The following is a 23,205-nucleotide window of genomic DNA, read 5'->3' as shown; positions in this document are numbered from 1 at the left end:
AGAAAGGCTGCAGAGGTAGATGCAGCCCTGGTGGAATGTGATCTTATCCCCTGTGGGGAATTAACCACTTCTAATATAGAAAATATTTTTTTTTGTATTTGCTACACTCCTCAGTGTGTTTGTATAGGGCATTATTGACATCTTTTTTCTAGTTATGCTCTCTCATACGTTCCGTCATGGTACATGTAAACATCCGTACATAAAATGCTTCACATCCACTGCATAACCCAATGTATACTATTCCCTTAGTTTTGCATGTTAGATATCCCAGCACTTTAAAGGTACATTTTATGTGGGGTAACAGTACATATGGTCCATCTGATATATATCTACAGAAACTACATTGACTGCATTTAAACATCCCTACTTTTTAACTATACATTGATTTACCCCTGTCAATAGAACTCTTTTCAAGCACTTTCTTGTGACTGTTATTGTTTCTGTAAACAAAACTAGGTTTACTTCCCAAAACATTAATTAAAATCTGTATTTCCTTCCAGAATTTTCCAATTTTTCTGGATAATCTCCCTTATACCACCACTGTCCACAGTCATATCTAAATTACAAAGAGTACCAATTGCCTGTTTGTTTACCACTCTCATTCTGTTACTAGTGAAGGGGACTTTTAGTATAGGAGGGTATAAGGTCTCCCTCTTTTCCCAAATATGCTGTTGAAGGACCTCAAGATACCCTTGATCATACCCCCTATCTAAAAACATAGAGGTAATCCTGTTAAATTCTCTTTGTAGTTCTAATAAGGAAGTTGTCATATGGCAAGCCCGAATGTATTATCCTTTTGAGATATTCTTCTTAATAAAAGAAGGATGATTACTCTTATAATGTAAATATCCATTACTAAAGGTTTCTTTTCTATAAATCTTACTGTTGAATAGCTTAGTGGGTTCATTCCATTCTATACATACATCCAGAAAGTTAACTTTGTTCCCACTATCACTTTTGACAAATTGCAGAAACCCTGACTGAATATTTAAGTCCCTCCAAAAAACTAACAATGAAGGCTGGAAAAACCTAGGGTCGAGACACTATTCGGCATTCCGAAAGTTCATAAGTGTATGCCCGACCCTCCGTTTAGACCAATTGTATCTGCACCCCATTCTGTAACTGAGGGTATAGCTTTAGTCGTAGATTTCATGTTAAATCCTGTAGTGCAAGGTTTAGTTTCCTATTTAAATGATTCTTGAGACCTGTTGGATAAATTAAGACAATTATTTTACTCTTTTTCTTTTATTAAGAGTAAGCATATTATTTTGACTACTGATGTGGTGTCATTGTTTACTTGCATTCCTCACCTGCAAGGGATGGACGCTGTTAGAAAATTTCTTCCAAAACATGCTAATTTTGAATATAATGAAAGCAATTTTGTATTTAGTTTATTAGAGACTGTACTGGAACATAATTTCTTTATATTCAATGGGCAATTTTATAGACAACTTAAGCAGGTAGCGATGGTTTCCTCTGCTATACCAGCAAACACTGTTATGGCTTTTTGGGAGTCTACTATACTCTCGGAAATTAAACAAACATATAACATATTTTTTTATGCCACATTTGTGGACTTGATTTTTGTTATAGAGGGGGACCAAGGTACAAGTGAACATTTTTTGAGGGACTTAAATATTAATTCAGGGTTTCTGCAATTTGTCAAAAGCGATATTGGGAACAAAGTTAACTTTCTGGATGTATGTATAGAATGGAATGAAACCACTAAGCTATTCGACAGTAAGATTTATAGAAAAGAAACCTTTACTAATGGATATTTACATTATAAGAGTAATCATCCTTCTTTTATTAAGAAGAATATCCCAAAAGGACAATATACCCGAAGGCTTGCCATATGACAACTTCCTTATTAGAACTACAAAGAGAATTTAACAAGATTACCTCTATGTTTTTAGCTAGGGAGTATGATCAAGGGTACCTTGAGGTCCTTCAACAGGATATTTGGGAAAAGAGGGAAACTGGCAATTCAAGGCTCTCATTGCTAAAGTTGCAGACGTATATACCTTCTTTCTCCATCTGTCTAATGCTCTAGAATCTCTGTCAGAGGGAACTGGATTTTTTGCTGATGAGGCCTTAATCCCTTTGGGTCCCTGAGAAATAGTTTCAGAGTCAGCAACAGGGCTTTTGTACAGAAATGTGTGAGAGTCAGGGACTCTGTAATATCCATCAGGTTTAACTGGGGCTGGGGTAAGAAGTCAGGGTTCAAACTGGATTCAGTGTACACATCATCCACAATGTCTAAAACTGGCAGGATAGCAAGGGGTCTGTGTTGAGGCAATAAAAGGAAGTCTCTGAGCCTTTTCTTGGATTCTGAGTAATCCTGGCCTTCCCAATGGAAATGCTCCCTCATAGTATGTAAGGTCTCCCAAAGGAGTAATCCCCAGGAGGAGAGGCTGATGGAATTGATTCCTCAGCATCAGAATCCTCATAAGGGGGTAAAGAATATCCTAGGTCCGAGGAAGAGTCTGAGGAAATAGACACCTGGTCAGAAGATTCATAGTCTGCATCCTGTCTGGGCCTTTTATCAGGAGGGGGATGGGACCCCCTGATCAGGGTGATTAGGTCCTCGGCCATTTTTAGCATTTGTTTCTTAGGCATGGAAGCCTGTCCTGGAGAGAGTTGTGTCTGTTTCTTTGCTTTTAAGGGGGGCTTAGACTTAACAGAGGGTTTAATGGTTAACTGGGTAGGACTGAAAACACCCTCTGTAGCAGTGGATTGCTCAGCTACTTCGGTTTCCTCTGTAGGTTTAGGATCGGTAAGCTGAAGACCTAGTGCATCTGAAGGCCCAGCCAGCTCCACGTGGGAGTCGGAGGCGGTCTGTGGTTCTGTGGAAGCAGTCATCAGGGGCTGCGTAGGTGCCTCGCTGAAACCCGGAGAACCGGTGACCGGCCTAGAAGAGGCCTCATCATCAGTTTTGGGCCTCGGATGCCTGTCCTTGCGCTTTTTATGCATTGTGGTCATCGGAATTTCCGACGGCATGGTGTGATTGAATTTTCTACCAAAATAATGGGCAAAATCAAACTGACGTTTAATAGTGCGCTTGTTAAACCTTGCACAAAACCAACAACCAGTGACGTCGTGGTCAGGGCCTAAGCATGGAATACAATAGGAGTGGAAATCCTTATGAGGTATTTGCTTCCCACAAGAAATACAGTTATTATTTTACTGACATTGGACTGAGGCAAGAAAAAGTTTCCCCAACAGGGTACTTAGCTCTTTTAGAAGACTTCGGTTCTGGATTCGGAATGAAAATCTCAGGAGTCGGCCGACCGGCACTTGCGAACTGCTTCTGCTTCGGGCACCGCGCGGCAAGAAAGACTGAAGAAAATGGCGTCGGCTGCATCTTATATACCCCTGTCGCACTGACATCAGGGAGGAGGCAAAAGCAACCGACGCTGGACCAAGACTTTGGAACTCTGGCCGACTGCGGGACTGCCTGACGGCAGGATAACTCAAGTGTAATGACTGCAGCAGTGTAACATGATGAACATCTAGCTGAGGGCCTGTGGTCTCAAGAAGAGGGCTTACTTGAATGCCTCTGATCCGATCTCCTGCATCTGCGGAAGTGGACGGCGCCACTGACAGATCCGATGCGTGGGTCGGATCTGAGGGAGGTCTGGGTCTGGTAGGATCCGAAGACCTCTGAGGATCTGAGTTCTCAGATCCGACAGAGGGAGATGGGACTCTTGGAGCAGAACAGCCAAGATCCAAAGCCAAGGAGGCTGACTCTGATCCAGGGAACTGCGATCTGAGAGCCTCAGCTTTTTGGTGGGAGAATCTCTAGATGAAAAAGGCTTACCTTTGGGATCCAAGGAGAGCATAATAGGAGAACCAGAGACCAAAGGACCCCCTTTGGCAAGCCCTTTAAGCAGGAGCTTGTTCCTGCATTCCAGGAGAGCCCTGGGGTTGAATCTGGCACAAATGCCCCATTCAACCTCCAGATGCGACTCTCCCAGACAATAAACACAATCCTCATGCGTGTTGGAATGGGGCATTTTCTGACCACACAAGGAGCACCTTTTAAACCCTGTGGGCTTCTCAGACATCACACACACAAGTACACACCGAGCACCCACCACCCACACACAGCACAACAGAAAGGGGGGACAAGGTAGAAAAAGGGAAGAAAGAGCTAGAGAGTAAAACTACCCAAGGGAGCCAGGAGCAAAAAATGGTAGAAACCCGGGGAAGGGGACCAAAAGACTAGCCTAAAGCAGTATGGGAGGAAACTAACCAGTAGATAGCAGAAGGAAGATAGTTTAGAAAGTAGAACAAAAACCCTGGAAAAAATTGAGAAAAAAGTACTCATCTGTAACTGAAGACGTGAGCTTCAGGAAGCATGTCCAAACGAAATCTTGGCAAACAAGATCTGAGGGTTGTGGGTAGCAAGGGGTCTTGGGTAGGGGAGGAGCTTGAGCTCAGGAGCTGTCCTCTAAGTAGCCAGTTCGGATATGAGGTTGGATCCAAAACCCATCTGTGATCAATAATGACACAGACAGCATCAGATCAAAGCTTTTTAACTAATCAACTTAATAACATGAACAGAGTATTACTGCTGCTATTGAAAAGCCAAATCTACATTAGTTCAATTAAATGCCATGATCTGCAGACAAAATAGAAAACACTTAACAAGGATGTCTACACTGATGCAGAATAGTGACAGAAAATAATACCCAGTCTGAGTCACTGTGGTTTTAAATCTTCAACCTATGAACAACACATATCACCTTCTCCAAAACCAATTTATATAGTGTCCTTATACCATGACTGCTACAGTGATGGAACAGAATGCTATAATTCAGAGTTCTAGTGACTGAATGGAAATAGGAAGACTCTGTTCAACAGAATCCTCACATCACGTTAATCATTATGACTTCAAATTCTTTGCATAAGAAAACTTTGCAATCCCATTACATTAACAATATGAAAGACTTGTAAAATCTAGCTTGCTTAATAACTGTTTAATGAAAAAGAAATATTGAATTTGGTGAAAGTAATTTGTGACTATTTGTATACCAGCACAGTGCAGTGCAATTATGTATAGATGTACATTAGATATTACAATATTAAAAACAGGCAGTTGTTAAATTTTTATGTAAGGAAATGTTACATACAGTAAAGGAATTACCATTACTGGGTATGCGTGTCTTCGACTCCAACCTACAGTGCAGTCTGCTATAAGTAAAGTAGACTGTGGAAGCAGCTACATGCCTTAACTCTTTATTATGAGACTATCTTTACCATATTTCAATAGTCCATACTACGCTATCTTGGAAAAGAGCACTACATAAAATTCAACTTCCACTTACCATTTATGTTTGAGCAGTCTTTTCGTAAGAACTCCAGAGCATGTGGATGATCATGTTCCACAGACTGTGAGACATCAATGATGTACGCTTCTCCATTATGGTATCTATTTTATCGGCAAAGTAAGACATTGTGTTATTTTTATTATACTGTATCCAACACTCCTATCCTACAATAATAAAAGACAACACTGGCACGCTAAACTTTGAAACCCTATAGCCCACTTTTTTTAAGCATGAAGACAATAAATAACAGTGCATTCAAATTCTATTATCTCTGATTCTAAAATAAAAAACATTACCAACAGATTTGATAACACAATGTAATCAGTCAAAAGTGTAACTTAAAGAAACGTGCTTCCTTAAGCAGCTAGAGAACCCTGATAACATCACAATGGGAACTTCATAATGTAACAGTCAGCGTTACTCCAAACCATTAGCACAATGACAGTGCCAGTGTATACAGGGATGCTGACCTGCAAAAGTACAGCTGTCTACAGACAAAAAGATAACAAAGTATAGTAACCCAAGTGGTGTTTTATCAGTTTATTTGTCTGTGTCAATCAGGTGAGTGACCTGGTACACAAATCTTTCCAAATGTAACATGGACAAACTTCATTGTACAACACAATACAATTATGAAAAATCATTAAAAAAAGACGAAACATACATTTACAATATTACATAAGAAAGTTAAAAACACCCTTAAAAACAAATGTCCTAGATAAAATATTTTTACATACAGCACTGGATAACGATTACATTAACAGTTAAGGATACAAAACAGACTGGATAAGACAGGTTCTCAAACAGGGTTTAACATATACAATTATATGGGAGGAAGAACAAAGTGCATCTGCATTCTTTAATAAGACTGCAGCACATCTGCTAACTTTCCCTAAAATCTCTAGCTTAGTATGCAAATATTTAATGAGAGCAATGGGTACTAGCACACTGTGTTTGAAGTAGTGCTACCTCCCACCTGTATAGCAGTTACATTGATTTGTGAAGTAGTGCTACCTACCACCTGTACGGCAGTTACATCGGTTTGTGAAGTAGTGCTACCTGCCACCTGTACAGCAATGACATCGGTTTATGAAGTGGTTCTACCTCCCACCTGTACAGCAGTTACACTGGTTTGTGAAGTAGTGCTACCTACCACCTGTACAGCAGTTACATTGGTTTGTGAATTAGTGCTACCTACCACCTGTAGAACAGTGATATCAGTTTGTGGAAAAAGTGTTACCTGCCACTTGTATAGCATTTACATTGGTTTGTGAAGTAGTGCTACCTACCACTTGTATAGCAGTGATGTAAGTTTGTTAAGCAATGCTACCTCCCACCTATACAGCAGGTATATTGGTTTGTGAAGTAGTGCTACCTCTCACCTGTACAACAGTTACGCTGGTTTGTGAAATAGTGCTAACTACCACCTGTAAAGCAGTGACATCAGTTGTGAAGTACTGCTACCTACCACCTGTACAGCACTTACACTGGTTAGTGAAGTAGTGCTACCTCCCACCTATACAGCAGTTACATTAGTTTGCAAAGCAGTGCTACCTACCACCTGTACAGCAGTGACATCAGTTTGTGAAGTAGTGCTACCTATGACCTATACAGTAGGTACAGTGGTTTGTGAAGTAGTGTTACCTCCACCCTGTACAGCAGTTACACTGGTTTGTGAAGTAGTGCTACCTACCACTTGTATAGCAGGTATGTTTGTTTGAGAAGTAGTGCTACCTCCACCCTGTACAGCACTTACACTGGTTAGTGAAGTAGTGCTACCTCCCACCTATACAGCAGTTACATTGGTTTGTGAGGTAGTGCTACCGACCACCTGTACAGCAGGTATGTTTGTTTGAGAAGTAGTGCTACCTCCACCCTGTACAGCACTTACACTGGTTTGTGAAGTAGTGCTACCTCCCACCTATACAGCAGTGCTACCTACCACCTGTACAGCAGTTACATTGGTTTGTGAGGTAGTGCTACCGACCACCTGTACAGCAGGTATGTTTGTTTGAGAAGTAGTGCTACCTCCACCCTGTACGGCACTTACACTGGTTAGTGAAGTACTGCTACCTAACACCCATACAGCAGTTACATTGGTTTGTGAGGTAGTACTACCTACCACCTGTAGAGCAATTACACTGCTATGCTGCAGTAAGGTATTGCTTCAGTTTTGAACAAAAGGTGGAGTCATTTTGTTCATTTGATAAAGTAGATTCCAGGCAGTAGAAGTAATTTTTGAGAAAACCTTTTAGCTGCTACTAATCTGAAATAAGCTAAGTACCAAACAACTTACTCACTGGCCTTCAGGGGGAAGTGGAAGATTTTAATTGTTAACCTTGTGGACCAGGGAAGGACAGTACACCATATGTACAGTTTAAAAATAATTAAGGCTAACAGAACTGTGACATGCGCACTAAAGAAATCGCCGGGCTTTTTATTTTTTATTTTTTTTGCATTGGCAGGCAGAGATATTCATTTTGAAGGGGGTAAGATGAACCTGCAAATTTTATTAACTACATGCTGAAGCTTTGTTGTGCTCAGTTTGATTTAAAAACTACTACAGGGACTGTGTACTTTAGAATGGATATTGGCAAATTCACTCCATGGGTTTTCCAGCTTTAAATTTGTGGAAATGTGAAATGTTTTTTTTTATGCAGATTCAAGTTTCTGAAAATTGTATTCCTATGTGTTTCTGGTTGATGCTTGAAAAAAGGGTGAGGTCAGTCTAAGCATCTGGGTGTCTCATCTGGGCAAAAATGTTTGCAGTGGGGTGTTCCCTGAGGTCTTGCGTATCTAGGAGCATGGTGGCAGTTTTTCATGGACAGAATAATAAGTTTATTATTCTGCAACTACACACAGAGATTTGAAGTGCCTTTCTGCAAGGCTTTATGAACAAAGCTAAAAGCAATTCTAGCTGTTATAAGCGGCATACAATTTGCCTGCACAGTGACATGTATGTATGGCAGATCCCCAGCTACATTATTAAGGAACAGAGAAAACAAAATAGACCTATTACAGAACTCCTGAGAGGCATCCATTTTGAAAACACACTGCTGTAAGTTGCCTGACTTACTTTCACATGAAATGTTGAATCTTGTACCTAGCTTTTAAATCAGTTAAATATGCATTCCCAAACCCATCTGCTTCAGAATGCACATTTTTTCCAAATACCTTAGTGAATGGGCACAGGAGTGTCATTAATATATACGCTTGCAATATTTTGGGGTGGGGAACAGAAGACAATGACAATGTTTTCTTCTTTTTGATTACCTTACTATTCCATCTTTACACTAGAATGCAAACCTGCAGGCGCCAAGATCTAACAGGAATCACATTTTCAAAGGGTTGTCTGAAGAATGTCCTATACAAGTAGAGACCATACAGAAACATTTCAGTTATCTTATTAAAATCAGAAATGTTTCAGTGGCATTTTTCCATTCCACAGTGTGCATACTCCTAACAACATAGTTTGGGTTTTAGCTTGTAAACATGGGTGTTCTGTACCATAAACAGCAAGCAACCAGGTACCAAAGCAAAAAGACCAGTAATCCACACTAGTCTGACAGAGGTGCTAGTGTGGATTACTGCTCTGTACCATACCCAGTGCATGCATTTCCTAGTTGCAGATTCATTTGACAACTCTGACTGGATTGACATTTTCAGCATATTGCATTCGTAGCACCAAATGAATTGTCACTATCAACAAGGCTCACAATGCCAGTTGGGCAAAACATGAAAGCAAGGCATAAGTCTTTAAGCACATCCCCACAACCAACCCATCCAGTCTGACTGAGATGGTATCTTGACACAGTGTTAGAATTGCCTCATACTGTCTGATGATCATCTATTACTCAAACAGCATAATACAATGTCTGACAGATGTACATATGTAACATCCTCAGAGGCAAAAATGTCACACACAGTAAATTCAGACACCAAAACTATCAGCAGCACACCACACATCACACCTCTCCAAGACCATTGCAATACACATACTCCATCATATGGTGAGGTTCTAAAGATTAACTTGCCTAAACCTCAAAGACCTCCAAAAGACAGCACAGGCACAAAGTACACTCAGCATATTAAGCCTACTTCCTCATATAGCACAAGGAGTCCCAAAGTCACAGATGCTGAGACCAGAAGGCAGGCTTTGACCCAACCATTCTTGTTACAGGTGACTCCATTGTACAACATACAGATGTGCCTCTTGCCAGCTTAAGCAAGGGAAGAGTGACAGTAGCTCGTCTGGTGCCAGGATCCATCAGACTGGATGCACTCAAATCCTTGAACAATATGTACCAGTATGACTCCATCATAGTTCATGCCAGTGTTAGTGTACCTCCCTGGACTATATGAGGAGAGACATGATGGAGCTCAGACTATGTGTCCAAGGCAGTTATGAGTCTAGCACTGAGCAGCATTCTACCTTCTCCAAGGATGAAGTTGCGATATGAGCAAAAAATAATTGACTTCAACTGGTTTAGTGTTTGGTGTCATTCAAAAGGGGTCCAATATTTTTCAGACCATGCTGATTCACCAAGGATGGCCTGCATCTTTATCCTCTAGGGTTTCGATTACTGGCAAAGGCATTGCCCATCCCCACCGTGTCTTTCTTAAGCAATGCCATCCTGATAAACTTACAAACTTACCAACATAATGAACCAAACAAAGAAAAATATAAAGATGTTATTGATCAATGCTAGGAACTTGAAGAAGAAAACTCCACTTCTTACAAGCCCTTCTCACCCTGGAAAACACTGATGTCTGTGTAGTGAATGAGACATGGTTTAAAATAGCAAGAGAGCCCTTCAGCTGTGCAGGGCTATAACGACTTCCATACATTTAGTCCAGCTACTGGGCTAGAAGGGAAAAAAGGTGGAGGTTCATCAATCTACATCCAGAAGAGACTCGCATCAAGAGAGGTAAAGCAGCATGATGCATTAGAACTTTTTCATGTCCAAATAACCATCAGAAAGGTTATGTACCATACATTAGCTAGCTACAGAATGCCCTCTCTAACAAAAAAAAAGCCACAACGCCCATCTACAGGAACTAGAATCAGTCAGTATTAAACTGAATACCATTTTTCTGGGTGATGTAACTATTCCATTATAGTCTGGGAAACCTACACCACCACTAGTGCACAAGTGCAGACATTCCTGGACTTTGTCAATACAAGTGCCCTGAAACAAATTGTCAGCGTACCCAATACAGGAATAAAATCTTGGCTCTTGTCCTTACTAATATGGCAGCATCTGGCATCATCTGATCTTCCATCACTTGTTAGATTGGACTATAAAGCAGTGTACCAGCAAAATAACGCCTGAGCTGTCTAACTATTACTGGATGCAGAGAGACCATGCAGTTAGTCTCAAGGCTCGAATGTTGGGATGTTAGATCCCTGATGGATAGGAGATCCAGAGTGTGCTCCAGTACCCATGGAGGATAACAATGATGAGACTGTAGGAAGGGGAACGATACCTGCTGAGGCCAGAAATTAACAATGAGGATCTTTAGCCTGCTTGCTTTCTGTAAGCATTTGGGAATGAGAGGAAGAGGAGGGTATGCATAAAGGAGACCCGGGGGAAAAGAGTGAATCAGAGTATCTCTCAGTGATGCTCCCTGAAGGGGAATCAGGGTGAAGTACTTGCTGCACTTGTTGTGAAGGGGAGTGGCAAATAGGTCACAGCAAGGTCAATCCCAATGTTGGAAGATCATCTCCACCACAGACTGATTGAGAGACCACTCGTGGACATTTGAATGGATCTGCTGAGCTTGCCCGCCAACATGTTGGTTTTCCCCAGAATGTGCACTGCAACTAGAAAAGGTCTAAAGAGATTCTGCAAAGGGGATAAGATTGATTTCTTTCCTGTTTGCTGACCTATCAGACCACAGACATGTAGTCAGTCTGAACTGCAATCATTCCTCAGGGGAGCATCTTGAAAGGCCTGCAACACTAATTGCACTGCTCTCATCTCCAGGACGGTGAAATGCAACTTGGTCCCTTGTGGGGACACATGCCTTGGAAAGTTCCTCCCAAGAAATGCCCCCTATCCCAAATGAGGAGCGTCCATGGTCACTATGGCCACAGGGGGTGGAAGGACAAAGGGTCGGCCCTAGCTGTAGGTTATCAAGAGTGCAACCACCAACTGATGTGTCTTCTGCAAATATGGTTGAGCCTGTCTGGATAGAATAGTTGTTGGTAGAAAACAGAACATTGTACAGCTAGTGTCCATTGAAGAACCCGCATAAAAAAGTGTGCCAAAGGAAGTAAAACAATGGCCGCTGCCATAGAACCTAATGTTTGCAGCACTGATCTCAAAGGAGGATTTGAATGATTTAGGAGAAAGTGAACTCAAGTCCTTATCAGAGAGATACGATGCTGATGTAAGGAAATTATTTGTTTCATCATGTCTGGATGAGCACCGATGAACTCCAGGCTCTGTACTGGGTTTAAATTTGACTTGGCATAATTTATAGTTATGCACAAGAGTTGCAAGTCTGGAGTAAACAATCCCTGGCATGTAGAAGTAGATACTTTTAGGGGGCAGTAAGAAGCCAGTCATCTAGATATGGAAATTCCTGGAATCCCTTGAGTCTCAATAGAGCTGCTACCACTGCCATACACTTGGTAAATACCCAGGGAGGGCTGGTGAGTCCAAAGGGCAGGGTTCTGGACTGGTAGTGACCATCTCCCAGCCGAAAGCAAAGATGTCTTCTGCATTGTCTGTCTATTTTGATGAGACAGTATGCATCCTGAAGATCTACACAGCACATCCAGTCATCCTTGGGAAGGAAGGGCAGAATGGACTGGATCATGACCATTTAGAACTTTACTTTCTTTATAAACGTATTTAAATTGCTTAGATCCGATATAGGTTTCAGGTCTTCTGTTTTCTTTGCCACTAAAAAGAAGCGTGAATAAGTTCCGAATCCTATCTGGTCTGGAGGGACCTTCTGGAGGACTCTTTTGTTTAGCAGCTTCAAAATCTCTTGTGCTGCTGCCTTCCTCTGACTGGGTGGAATGTCGGGAAGTTTCTTCCTTTTGGTAGAGAGAAGAAGGGAAAATGGAATGTACTAACCTCTGGATATTATGCTTAGCACCCAAGAATCTTGTGTTATATCTGTTCAGGCATCTGGGTGCAAGGACAATTGGCCCCTGCCTGCTTCCAGAGCTGGACACTCCATTAGTGCTTCAGGAGATGGAAAGGCCTGTCCAAGAAGGAATCCCGGAAGCCCTGATTCTGCGGACCTCCTCTGCGTCTACGGTGACATTTGCCATTGAAACTCCCCCCTCTGCTTCTGGAGGAATTGTCGCCGTGTGGATCTTGGAAAGGATCCTGAGATTTGCAGAATCACATCTTCTTACCACCTCTTCGATTCCTAGAAAAGGTTCATTGAGGCACAGAAAACTTGATTCTTATGGCAGATGGAGTTTTTCTATCTTTTTCACTGTGATTCAGCATTATTTATCTGATAGCCCAAACAGAGAAGTGCCATCAAAGGGGGCATTAATAAAGGACATCTTAAAAGGTTCCATGAAGTCACAAATCTGCATCTCCAAGCATATCTCCTTAAGCCAATGATAAAACCAACTGCTTGTGAGCTGCCATCAGCTGTATGAAAGATCAACCTCATCGAAGCATTGGATATGGACAAAAGAGTGGCCAGCTGAGAGCACATTGTTTTGAAGTCATCAGCAGACATGGACTAAGACAGCATTTGAAAGCTCCTTGGTCAAATCTCTCTACAGCTGAGTGAAATGTGCCAGGTAATTTAGTGACCTCAGGGTGAAGGTTGCCAAGGCAAAAACTTGCTTTCCAAACCTGTCCAGTGCTCTAGAATCCCTGTTAGGAGGATGGACAGTAGAGCTCTGTTCTGCTAGCTCCTTCTTGGTGGCTACTGCCACCATCATACCATCTACCGGGACTCTTTTGTTCCAGTGTGGGCTATCATGGGGGGGGGGGGTAACAAAAACTTATCGATTGTGTTTGGAATAGGTTCAACAGTGTCCAGCTCCTTCCAAGCCCAATGGGTGACTAAGTCAATAAGTTCATCCACTGGGGGGGGGTAACCAAAGACGTAGACGGGCCAGAACTAAAAGCCTCCAAAAATACAGATTCCTCCAGTGAGGGGTTTTTGGGATGACCAACCACCTTTCTGTTTCAAGATCTCTGGGACATCTCCAAAGGAGATGTCATCAGGTGGTGACATCGGGGACCGCTCTCCTTCATCAAAATTGGTATCCTCTGTGAGAGACTCTAAAGGGGAGTCTATGTGTCTTCTTTAACACGTTCTCTTCCGATGAACTTCCTCTGTGGGATGCTCAGGTGAAGTGTAAAAGAGACGGGAAGTTCAACCACAAGAACTGGCTGGACATTTACTGATTCTGGCTGCCCCTATGCTGGACATTTACTGACTCTGGCTGCCCCTATGGTATAGGTCTGTGTAACTCAGAGCTAGGAACCAATGGAGAAAGGGTAGTTGGAGCCATGATATGAGAGGGCAGTCCTCTGTGGAAAGAAAAAGCCCTTTCTACCACCTCAAAGACAGATAGACCTGCAGAAACTCTAATCTGTCTCCTTGGAGCCAAAACTCCAAAGAAGAACAAACCCAGAACCTCCCCAGTTCCAAACTGTCGAGAGCCGAGGCTCTGAGAGGAAGGGATGGATCCAACAAAATCAAAGTTGGGACCATCCCATCAGATCCGATGCTGACACTCCGGCTCACAGACCCATTCTAATCAGATGGCATCAGGCAGAACTGGTCAAGGAAATAGTTGGAGTCAAAGAAGAAGCTTTGCTTGGATCCGGCATCAGACCCCTCCAGGTTCGTGGATCCTGGGATTCCGAAACCATGGGACAGATTGGAGAAAAAGAAAATATGGCTGCAGAAGTTGCAGGCATAGTCATGGATCCAAGTAGTGGACAGAGTTGGTTAAGACCCCCATTTGAATCTGTGCTCTGAGAAACTTTTGCATCATCCTAGCCATGTTCGCTTCCGACAAGCTCCTGGATAACCTACAGGAGGAAGTGGAAGGAGGCCTAGAGTGCTTTTTGGGTGCCTGCAGCAACCTCGATGGCAGGGTAGGAGAAATGGTTTTAATGATATACACTGGTGTAGTACTCCTACAGGTAGTACCTTGTATCAGATCTGAGGACCTAGGGTCCAAAGGTACAGTCATAGGGCTTATTGGAATGACTGAAGTGGAAGGTCTAAGATCAGAAGGCTTTGGATCAGATAGTCCAAACTTAGGATCCAGAGGTGTAAGATCCAAAGTCTTTCTGGATTTTGCAGGAGGCTCCAAAGAAGACCCACGGGATTTTGTAGGGGAACAATTCCTATGCAGCCCCGGAAGAAGTAGTAGTTGGCAAAAGTTCTCTCACTATAGGTTTGTTGTGACAATCCACTAAGGCCCTGGGATTAAAGGTCGCACAAATCTTACAACTAGTATTCAGATGATCAGCCCCTAAAAATACATGCACTCCCTGTGGGCATCTGAATTAGGCATTTCATGCCTACAAAAAGTGCACTTTTTAAACCCAGTGGGTTTCTCTGACATGATGACAGAGAAAAGATCACAGGAAACACAACAGAACAATAACAGCAAGGAAAACACAATAAGATTTCTTAATTATTTTTTTTTTTTTACTAACGGAAGGAAGTTGAAAATACCAACAATGGTAAGGGAAAAAAAAACTCTTATAAGAAGGGTAGTAAGACAATACCAAGACCACCAGCCATACCAGGTTACTCATCCTATCATACATTCAAACCGCAAACTGTGGGCAGCAAAGTAAAAGGAGGTGGAGTTGCAATACATATAAAGACATACACAACTCCAGGTTGGTCACACAGTATGACTCACAGGAGACACTCCAGGTGCAATTAACCACTGACAGGACCTCTATTCAAATCATAGCGAGCTACAGGCCCCCAACTTTGACTCAAGATGCCCACTCCATCTATCTGGACTGCTTAGAATCTATCACATTCAACCCTTTACCCTGATCCTGGGTGACTTTAACCATCTAACCATAGATTGGAAGAACTACTCATGCCAAAACACAAATGCCCAGACATTCCTTGATTTCATCAATGCAAATGCCTTGGACCAGGTGGTCAACAAGTCCACAAGAGGTGAAAATATCTTGGACTTGATATTAACCAACATAAGTAACCACTGCAGCATCCCTACAGTGTCATCCTCCCTGGTAAGATCCGACCACAAAGCGGTCACTTTTGAAGTCACCATCTTCCCTGGCCTCCCCGCTTGGTGCAAACAAAAAAAGCTTCTCCAAAGCTGACTACAACCTCCTGAGGGAAGGTAAAAGCAGCTTCACAGCCCCCCCCCCATAGGAACTAGCACACATGTCCAAACCTACACCAAAGTACTATACGAGCATTTATATAGCTGCATGGAATCAGTAATACCCTAAACAACAAAATCCTCCTCGTCAATGAAGAGTAAACCTGTCTGTAGGACATCTGCAATAAATAAACTCTATAATAAAAGAAAAAAAAATGCTGTCCAGGGCCAAGAAGGAGCAGGTGCCTAATTGGAAGCAATCTCTACTTAGCCTGAATAAGCAAATAAGATCACTAGTGAAGTCCTCCAAAGCAAACTTCGAGTCCAAACTGGCCCCATCTACTAAAGACAATCATAAGGCTTTCTTCACATATGTCCGCAATCTCAAGGAAAGCAACAAGATCTGCTCAGAAATGGTGGTCAAGGACACCACATACACAAACACCATAGATATGGCCAATCTGATGGCAGACAGTTCAGTGAAAACTTCACCCCCCTGTCTCCCCCCATAAGTAAATCAGAACATACCCAGCATCTGCCCCCCCCTTATCTCTAGGGAGCAAGTCATCACTGCCCTCTCAAAGGTAAAAAATGCAGCCTCCATGAGACCCAATAACATTCCAGGCTGCATCTTACATGAACTCAGGCAGGAACCTGCAGCACCAATAGGCACCCTATTCAACCAAAGCCCGAGTACCAGCTTTATCCCAGCCGAGTGGAGGACAGCCATTGTCATCCCTTTGCACAAAGGTGGAGCATCCACCGATCCAGGAAATTATAGACCCATCAGCCTAACTATCCTGATCTCCAAGGCCATGGAACAGATTATCATGGGCATCATTAACAAGAGCATTGGCAACCTCCAAACACTTGATCCCACACAGTTTGGTTTCATCAAGGGGAGGTCATGCCTGTTAAATTTGGTCAACTTTTTTGAGACAGTCACCAAAGCCAAGAATGAGGGGAAGATGGTGCACACCACCTACCTTGACCTGGCCAAAGCCTTCGATACCGTTCCCCACATGGGTATAATAGATAAACTCTCTCAACTGGGCACCAACCAGTATGTTATCAGATGGGCAGCAAATTGGCTTACTGATAGAACCCACCTAGTCAAAATAGGGGGAAATCAGGTCAAGCAGTCAACTCGTAACGATCGGTCTTGGGGCCTTTGTTGTTTGGAAAATACTTTTCTGAGGTGCAGGCCAAAACCAGTGGGCTATGGCTGAACACATTTGCAGATGACTGCAAGCTGGGCACGGTCATCAGTTCCCCTAGTGATGTTGACATCCTCCAAAAGGGTCTCACCCAAACAAATGACTGGTGCCAGAAACATGGCCTCAAACTAAATGCCAAAAATGCATCATCACCCCTTTTGGGGAGAGTGACATCCCCAAAAATTATCACAATAATAACAAGGTCCTAAGCACGCAATCAGTCATGAGGGACTTGGGCATCTAGGTTGATAGAAAACTAACTTTTGACTACCATATTGTCTTTGTTGTACGGAAAACTTTCTACATGGCCCACCTAATTAGTAAGGGTATCTCATCCAGGGACCAGGTGGTCATAACATCCCTGTATTCTTCCTTTACAAGACCCATTGTTGAGTACAATGCCCCTTTTGGCATGTACCTCACAAATCACATGCAGTAGCCGGAGAGACCACAGAGGTTCCTCACAAGGAGAATCCAGGGTCTCAAACATCTCCCCTACACAGACAGGCTAAAGGCCCTGTCCTTCTACTCAAGTCTCCTACAGACTCCTCAGAGGTGACCTCTGTCTGGCATACAAAGCAATCTCAGACCCTGCCTTGATGGGACTGCTGCATATCCACAAGTCAAGCTCCACTCGAGTAACTCTCATGCGGGACCTCAACCTGGTGTGTGACATCAACAGGACTTGTTGGCAGGACAGATTTAGATTCTGTGGAATAGACTCGCCCTCCATGTCAAGCACAGTAACTTATTAACCCTTTTTAAGCGCAAACTGGACACTGGATGGGAACAGAAAATACACCCCTGGGATTCCACCTGTGTCCCTGCTGGACAGGGGCATCGGGTGCTGACTTGTCAGAACATGGACTAAATTTTTGGTATGGCTTATTTGAGTCTCAGGGCCAATAGCCTAGTAAATTTCTATGACCCTGTGATCCTATTTGAAATATAAGGAAAAAAGGCTAATGCCAGCGATAACTTGAAAAGAGAAAGGGAGGAAATTTAAGTAGAGAGGAGTTTGAAGGATAGCTTTATTTTTTAACAAAAAAAAAAAAAATAGAAACTTTGCTACTTCTCAAACCTAAATGCTCGAGAGCTAAGAAACCTGTGTCTGTTCGCAAAGGTGTCAAACGAGATATGGGGCTCTGGTGATACAGCAGAGCACTATGGGTACATGGAGGAGCTTGACAGCTGGACCCTAAGTCTGAAATAAACATCTGAGTCGGATCTGAAGAGAGGATCTGAACCCATACACTAAGGAAAAATGAAAAGGACATCAGATTAAGCAAACAGCTCAGTAGCTTAATAAAATCCACCAAAGCCAAATTTGAGACTAACATTGTTATCACAAGGCATTTTTTATGTTCATAATCTCAAAAGTGCCAAGCAGCAATGCAATGAGCAGATTGTGACCAATTTTACTACACTGAGGCTGAAGATGCAGCGAACCTACTGGCTGATAAATTTAGCTCTAACTTTAACCCCTCTATCTCCTACGTGTCTCTCAAGAAATACCTGAGACTGGCTTGCCTCTGGCTATCACACAAAATCAAGTCCTAAAAGTGCTATCAAAAGCTAAAAATACTGCATCGATGGGTCTTGACAATATCCCTGGATTCACAATTCAGCCACACCCCTAACAACACTGTTCAATCTCAGCCTCCATACAGGTTTTGTACCAGGCGAAAAGAGAATAGCTACAGTCATTCCCCCTGCATAAGGGAAGATCTTCCACAGACCCAGTCAATTACAGACCCATAAGTCTGACCAACCTCATATGGAAGCCATAGAAAGACTTATGAAATTAGTCAATCAAGACACAAGGAACCTCAAAACACAGGAACCATCTCAGTTTGGAGTCGTCAAGGGCTGGTATATTTACTCAACCTTGTGGATTTTATTTTTTGCAAAGGTCACCAAAGCAATGGATGAAGGCAAAATGATAGATATTGCAAACCTCAACCTAGCCAAAGCTTTAACACAATTCTCCACTCAGTCACAGTACAAAAACTGAATAAACCTGGAAGAAACCTATGTCACATGCTGGACTGCCAAATGGCTCAAAGATGGAACAGACAATCAAGAGGGAAGTTACCTCCACGAAAGACCAGTCACCAGTGGATCTCCCCCAGGGTTCTGTGCTGGGGTCTCTCCTGTTTGCATTTTTTTTTTTTTTTTTTTTAAGTATAAGCCAATACCAAAAGGTTTAGGCTAAGTTTGCAGATGACTGTAAGCTAGGAGCACTCACTGAATCTCCAAATAACTTAGCCATCCTGCAGGAAGGTTTGTCTCAAATAAATAATTTGTGCCAAAATCATGGACAAACTGAATGCTAAAAAAATGCATTACTGTACCCTTTGGGGAGTCATCTACCCCATAAGAGTTGACACAGTTGTTCAAGAATTTGGAACTTATGTGGATAGTGACCTAATTTCTCATCAACATGTGTCTAGAGTTGTGAAAGTCCTTTTATGTTGCACAGCTTATAAACAAAGGGATTGTGTTTAGATCTAGGGATGTCACTGCCTCCATTTACTCAGCCCTCATTAGGCTAATCATTGAATATAATGCCACCTTTGGCATGTATCTTTACAGACATATGCAACAAATGGAACACCCACAGAGATACCTTACTAAAATGATACAAGATCTAAACATGTCAGACATGGAGCTACTCAAAGCCCTATCACTATACTTGGTATTTTACAGACTGCTAAGAGGTATCCTGTGTCTGGCATACAAGGCATCCTACAAGTCAATGCTGATGGATTTATTGCACATCAAGGGATCTAAACCTCTTCTGCAACATCAACAGAATGGTTTGGAGGGACAGTTTTATCTCTCAGAGTATACCATTGTTGAGGAAAGACTCCCTATCTACATAAAGTTTATCCTTGTCCATTTTCAAGCACAACTTAGATCTATTGATGGAAAATAGAAAATTTACCCGAGGACTGCCCCTTTATTACTAATAGAGAGAGGCAACTCATAAATGTTTTATCTCATATATGGGGCCCCTCAAATTACCTGTGGTATTATCCCAGTTATAAGAGTAAATATATAATTATCGACCATGAAATGGATAAGGCCAATCTATAACCAAATTGTTTAGGTTATTTCAAGCCCTAAAATGAAACATGGCTAGGCTTAAAATGGCCTGCAAGGGCAGCCAGCCTATTACTTACCTACGAAGCTATGAATTAATTTGCTCCATACGGTGCAGTTAGCCAAACTCCAGCCAGTTGCAAAACTACTACAATTTTCCTGATTGTTAAATATCCATCTCATCTATCACCTAAACTGCAATACTAACTGTGGTGTGGACCTCAAACTACGAGTGACAATGTCCACAGTGCCAAATCCTATGCACTGCAAAAGGAGTTACTGGTACCTATTAGCCATAGCTTTAAATATACGGCTATTGACAGAATGGTACCAGGACCTAGAGGGGGAACCTTGGAATTACTTTTGGAGAAAAAAGAACTTTTATGGCAGTTGAGGCTTAATGCCTTTAAATGGCCAAGTCTCAATGATGTGTCCCATTTCTTGCTTACTCAACATCAGAGCCTTAGAAAGATAGGATATATGTTCATTTTTTATTTTTATATACATGTTTTATATAATTATAACATTTTTGTAAGCTTTTATCTTAGAAATTATTTTAGGTTAGGAGGAGAATTTAAAGTTTTTAAAGTAATAGTTTTGGATGTACTTGATATTTAGGTTTGTAGCTTTAAGTTGGGGGAGATTTAATTGCTTAATTGGTTTATTAATGATGTCTGATTGACTTGTGTATTTAAACTACTGCTTTAATATGGTATGGTTTATCTGAAGAAGTTCATTTTTGTTGGACGAAAACACTAATACAGTCGTTTGCTTTTGACTATTGCAAGTTTGATTGCCTGGTTTATCCATAGGTTTGCTTTTGACTATTGCAAGTTTGATTGCCTGGTTTATCCATAGCTTTACCACACTCATTTTGTGCCTTCTTGGTTTTTTGTTCATTTGGTTAGAATAAAATACACTTGCACATTTCCTACGAAATAACACTGCCCACCTAAATCAACCAGTAAAGAGGCACTTTTGATCAGCACTAAAGGAATAAGAAGGTCTCTGGATGGATGCTTATCTGCCTTAGCTGATCTGATGGGCTAAGTGATTCTACCATACATTGAAGTACAACACTAGTACTGTATCCGGAAAGTACTAAACATGGCATGGGTTGGTGTCACCTTGATACCAGAAGTGTGCCAACACTGCTGGGAAGGTGGAATCTACCTGGCATGGATGGAAGACAGTAAAACTCTGGATGTCTGTCTGGACATCGTGCCTCCACCTGCTACAGAAATCTCTACAGGATCACTGCTAGTGATCCATACAAGAAACATCTGCTGTACCCTCATGCAGGCATCTATGACAATTACCTCTTGGGCTCTAGAAATGACAGACATCTCAAAATGTCCAACCTCACTCTAAATGAATAAGATCAATCTTCTAAAACACAATCAGACAGAACTTTTCCCACTTTAAGGAGATGTCCAGATGTAGTGACTAGGGCATGACTAAATCAGTGACTGAAATGAACACCAGGAGCCAATTACACAGGCAGATGAACTTGTGCAGTTTTTTTCTCCTGTAAAGCTTTGGCTACCTATTCTAACATCTTAGAAAACATAATGGATGCAGAAGAGACTATATGGGTTCATAGGTACTTGCAAGCTTGTTGATCTAGGAGGATCATAAGAAGCATACCCTTACATTCTCATGTAAGTTTTTAGTCCTTATATTTTGCATACAAATAATCCAACTGTCAGTATTCTGTTATGAAAGTGTAGCCCATCCAGATCACGTCAAACAAATGTCCTGCAGGGACCAAAGAAAATTACATGTCAAAAGGCATCCATAACTTCTAGTAAAACTAAAGCACCCTACAGCAGAACGGAACTATTACTCTCCCCTTAAAAAGGTCATCATCCAGAACATGATATTCAGAATGTATTTGTTGAAGCCACTGAGCCAAAATGAGGTGAAAGCAGAATGCCTGGCCTCATTCTACATAAAGGATAAAACCTACCACCCCAATAAATAAAGGGTAGGTCCTTTTTCTACAGTTCTGCACAACTAGCTTGTCTATTCTGAGAGAAGACTAAAGTTCTAAAACATGGCCATATGAGACCATTACGAGAACCCACAGGTCTTGCATGCTAAAGTAAACTTGGTGATCCCCCCAAACACAAGGGCCCTAGACAACAGTCCAAAATCAGCTTCTACTCCAAGGTCATGGACCTCCTGGGAAACTCTGCATGCAGAGCTGAGGAATTAAAGACTATTTGAGGCTACAGGGCTCTCCTTGATGTCTGCGGGGTTATATTCTTCTGAGAGATGGGCAGCTTTCAAAATAAAAATAATAGTAAAAAAGGAGGGTGTCACAGAGGCGGTCATGTATCAACTAAGCCTGCTTCCTTGTCTAGTAGCTATTGACCAGGTCCTAAGAAAAATGACCACAGAAAATAGAGATCCCCCCCTCCCCAAAGAAAGTAGCATCCAGAATGACCTGGAGGAGTTCTCCCTTAAGACAGAAAAGTCTCGTCCAGATCTTCTACTGCAGGCATAGTCCCTAACCTGCTATCCCTGTCAAACTGTCAAAACAAATTTGGGGTGAGCTACTTGCCACATAAAGATTCTTGGCCTGTATGGTCATCACTACCACGGATAGTACACAAACAGTAGGGGTACAGAGAGTGAAAAATAGCAAAACTATGTGCCTACAATGACATCTACCTGGTCAGAAATGAATGAGCTTCTTGTGGAGACTTCATACAATGAAGGGTCAAGAAGGCAGTCCATCATGCTTTGCAGCTCCATTCAAGTGCTTTCTGCAACATGGGCATGACCACCTAGAGAGCCCTCTTCCTAGACAGAATGTAATGAAAATGCTTTCTGAAGTGGCTAAGGTTCAGGATGGGATAAAAGTTTCCCCATTTCTTTTAGAACTAAGAAAAAGTAGCACTACAGCCCAGGACCTTGTTCAAAACTGAAAAGTCTCTAGCAGGGGGATACAGTTTCAAATACTGCCCAGGCAACCATGGCTTGAACAGATGCTCAGCTGCATGAAAGCTCAGGCAGTGATGATGGGTGTGTCCTTCCTGGAGGGCATGTACACATTCTTGGAGCACACTCAAGTGGTTTGCCTTCTCTGGTGAAGACTGGGGAAACAACCACATAGTGCTGTCTGAGGGTGGTAGGAGCCCCTTGGAGAAATGAGAAGTGGTTCAACACAGACATCTGTTGCATTTCCCACCCTCGTATTACTAACGTGCACATGGTGGAAAGAGACTTA

The 23,205-nt window shown here is 42.1% G+C and overlaps 1 protein-coding gene across 1 annotated transcript in view; it reads right to left on the bottom strand.

Annotated features, from left to right (window-relative positions):
- Positions 1–23,205, bottom strand: part of RIOK1 (RIO kinase 1) — a 623,754-nt gene that overhangs the window by 202,036 nt on the left and 398,513 nt on the right. The window contains exon 11 of the mRNA XM_044065411.1: positions 5,331–5,434. Within this exon, the coding sequence (XP_043921346.1) occupies positions 5,331–5,434 (104 nt within the window). The remainder of the gene's footprint in view (positions 1–5,330; positions 5,435–23,205) is intronic.

Source organism: Protopterus annectens, chromosome 3.part0 (genome assembly GCF_019279795.1).
Source record: "Protopterus annectens isolate FY-2018-M chromosome 3.part0, PAN1.0, whole genome shotgun sequence".
Classification (NCBI taxonomy): Eukaryota; Metazoa; Chordata; order Ceratodontiformes; family Protopteridae; genus Protopterus; species Protopterus annectens.
The sequence above is the reverse complement of the archived record's forward strand: the minus strand, read 5'-3'. Positions and strand labels throughout refer to the sequence as shown.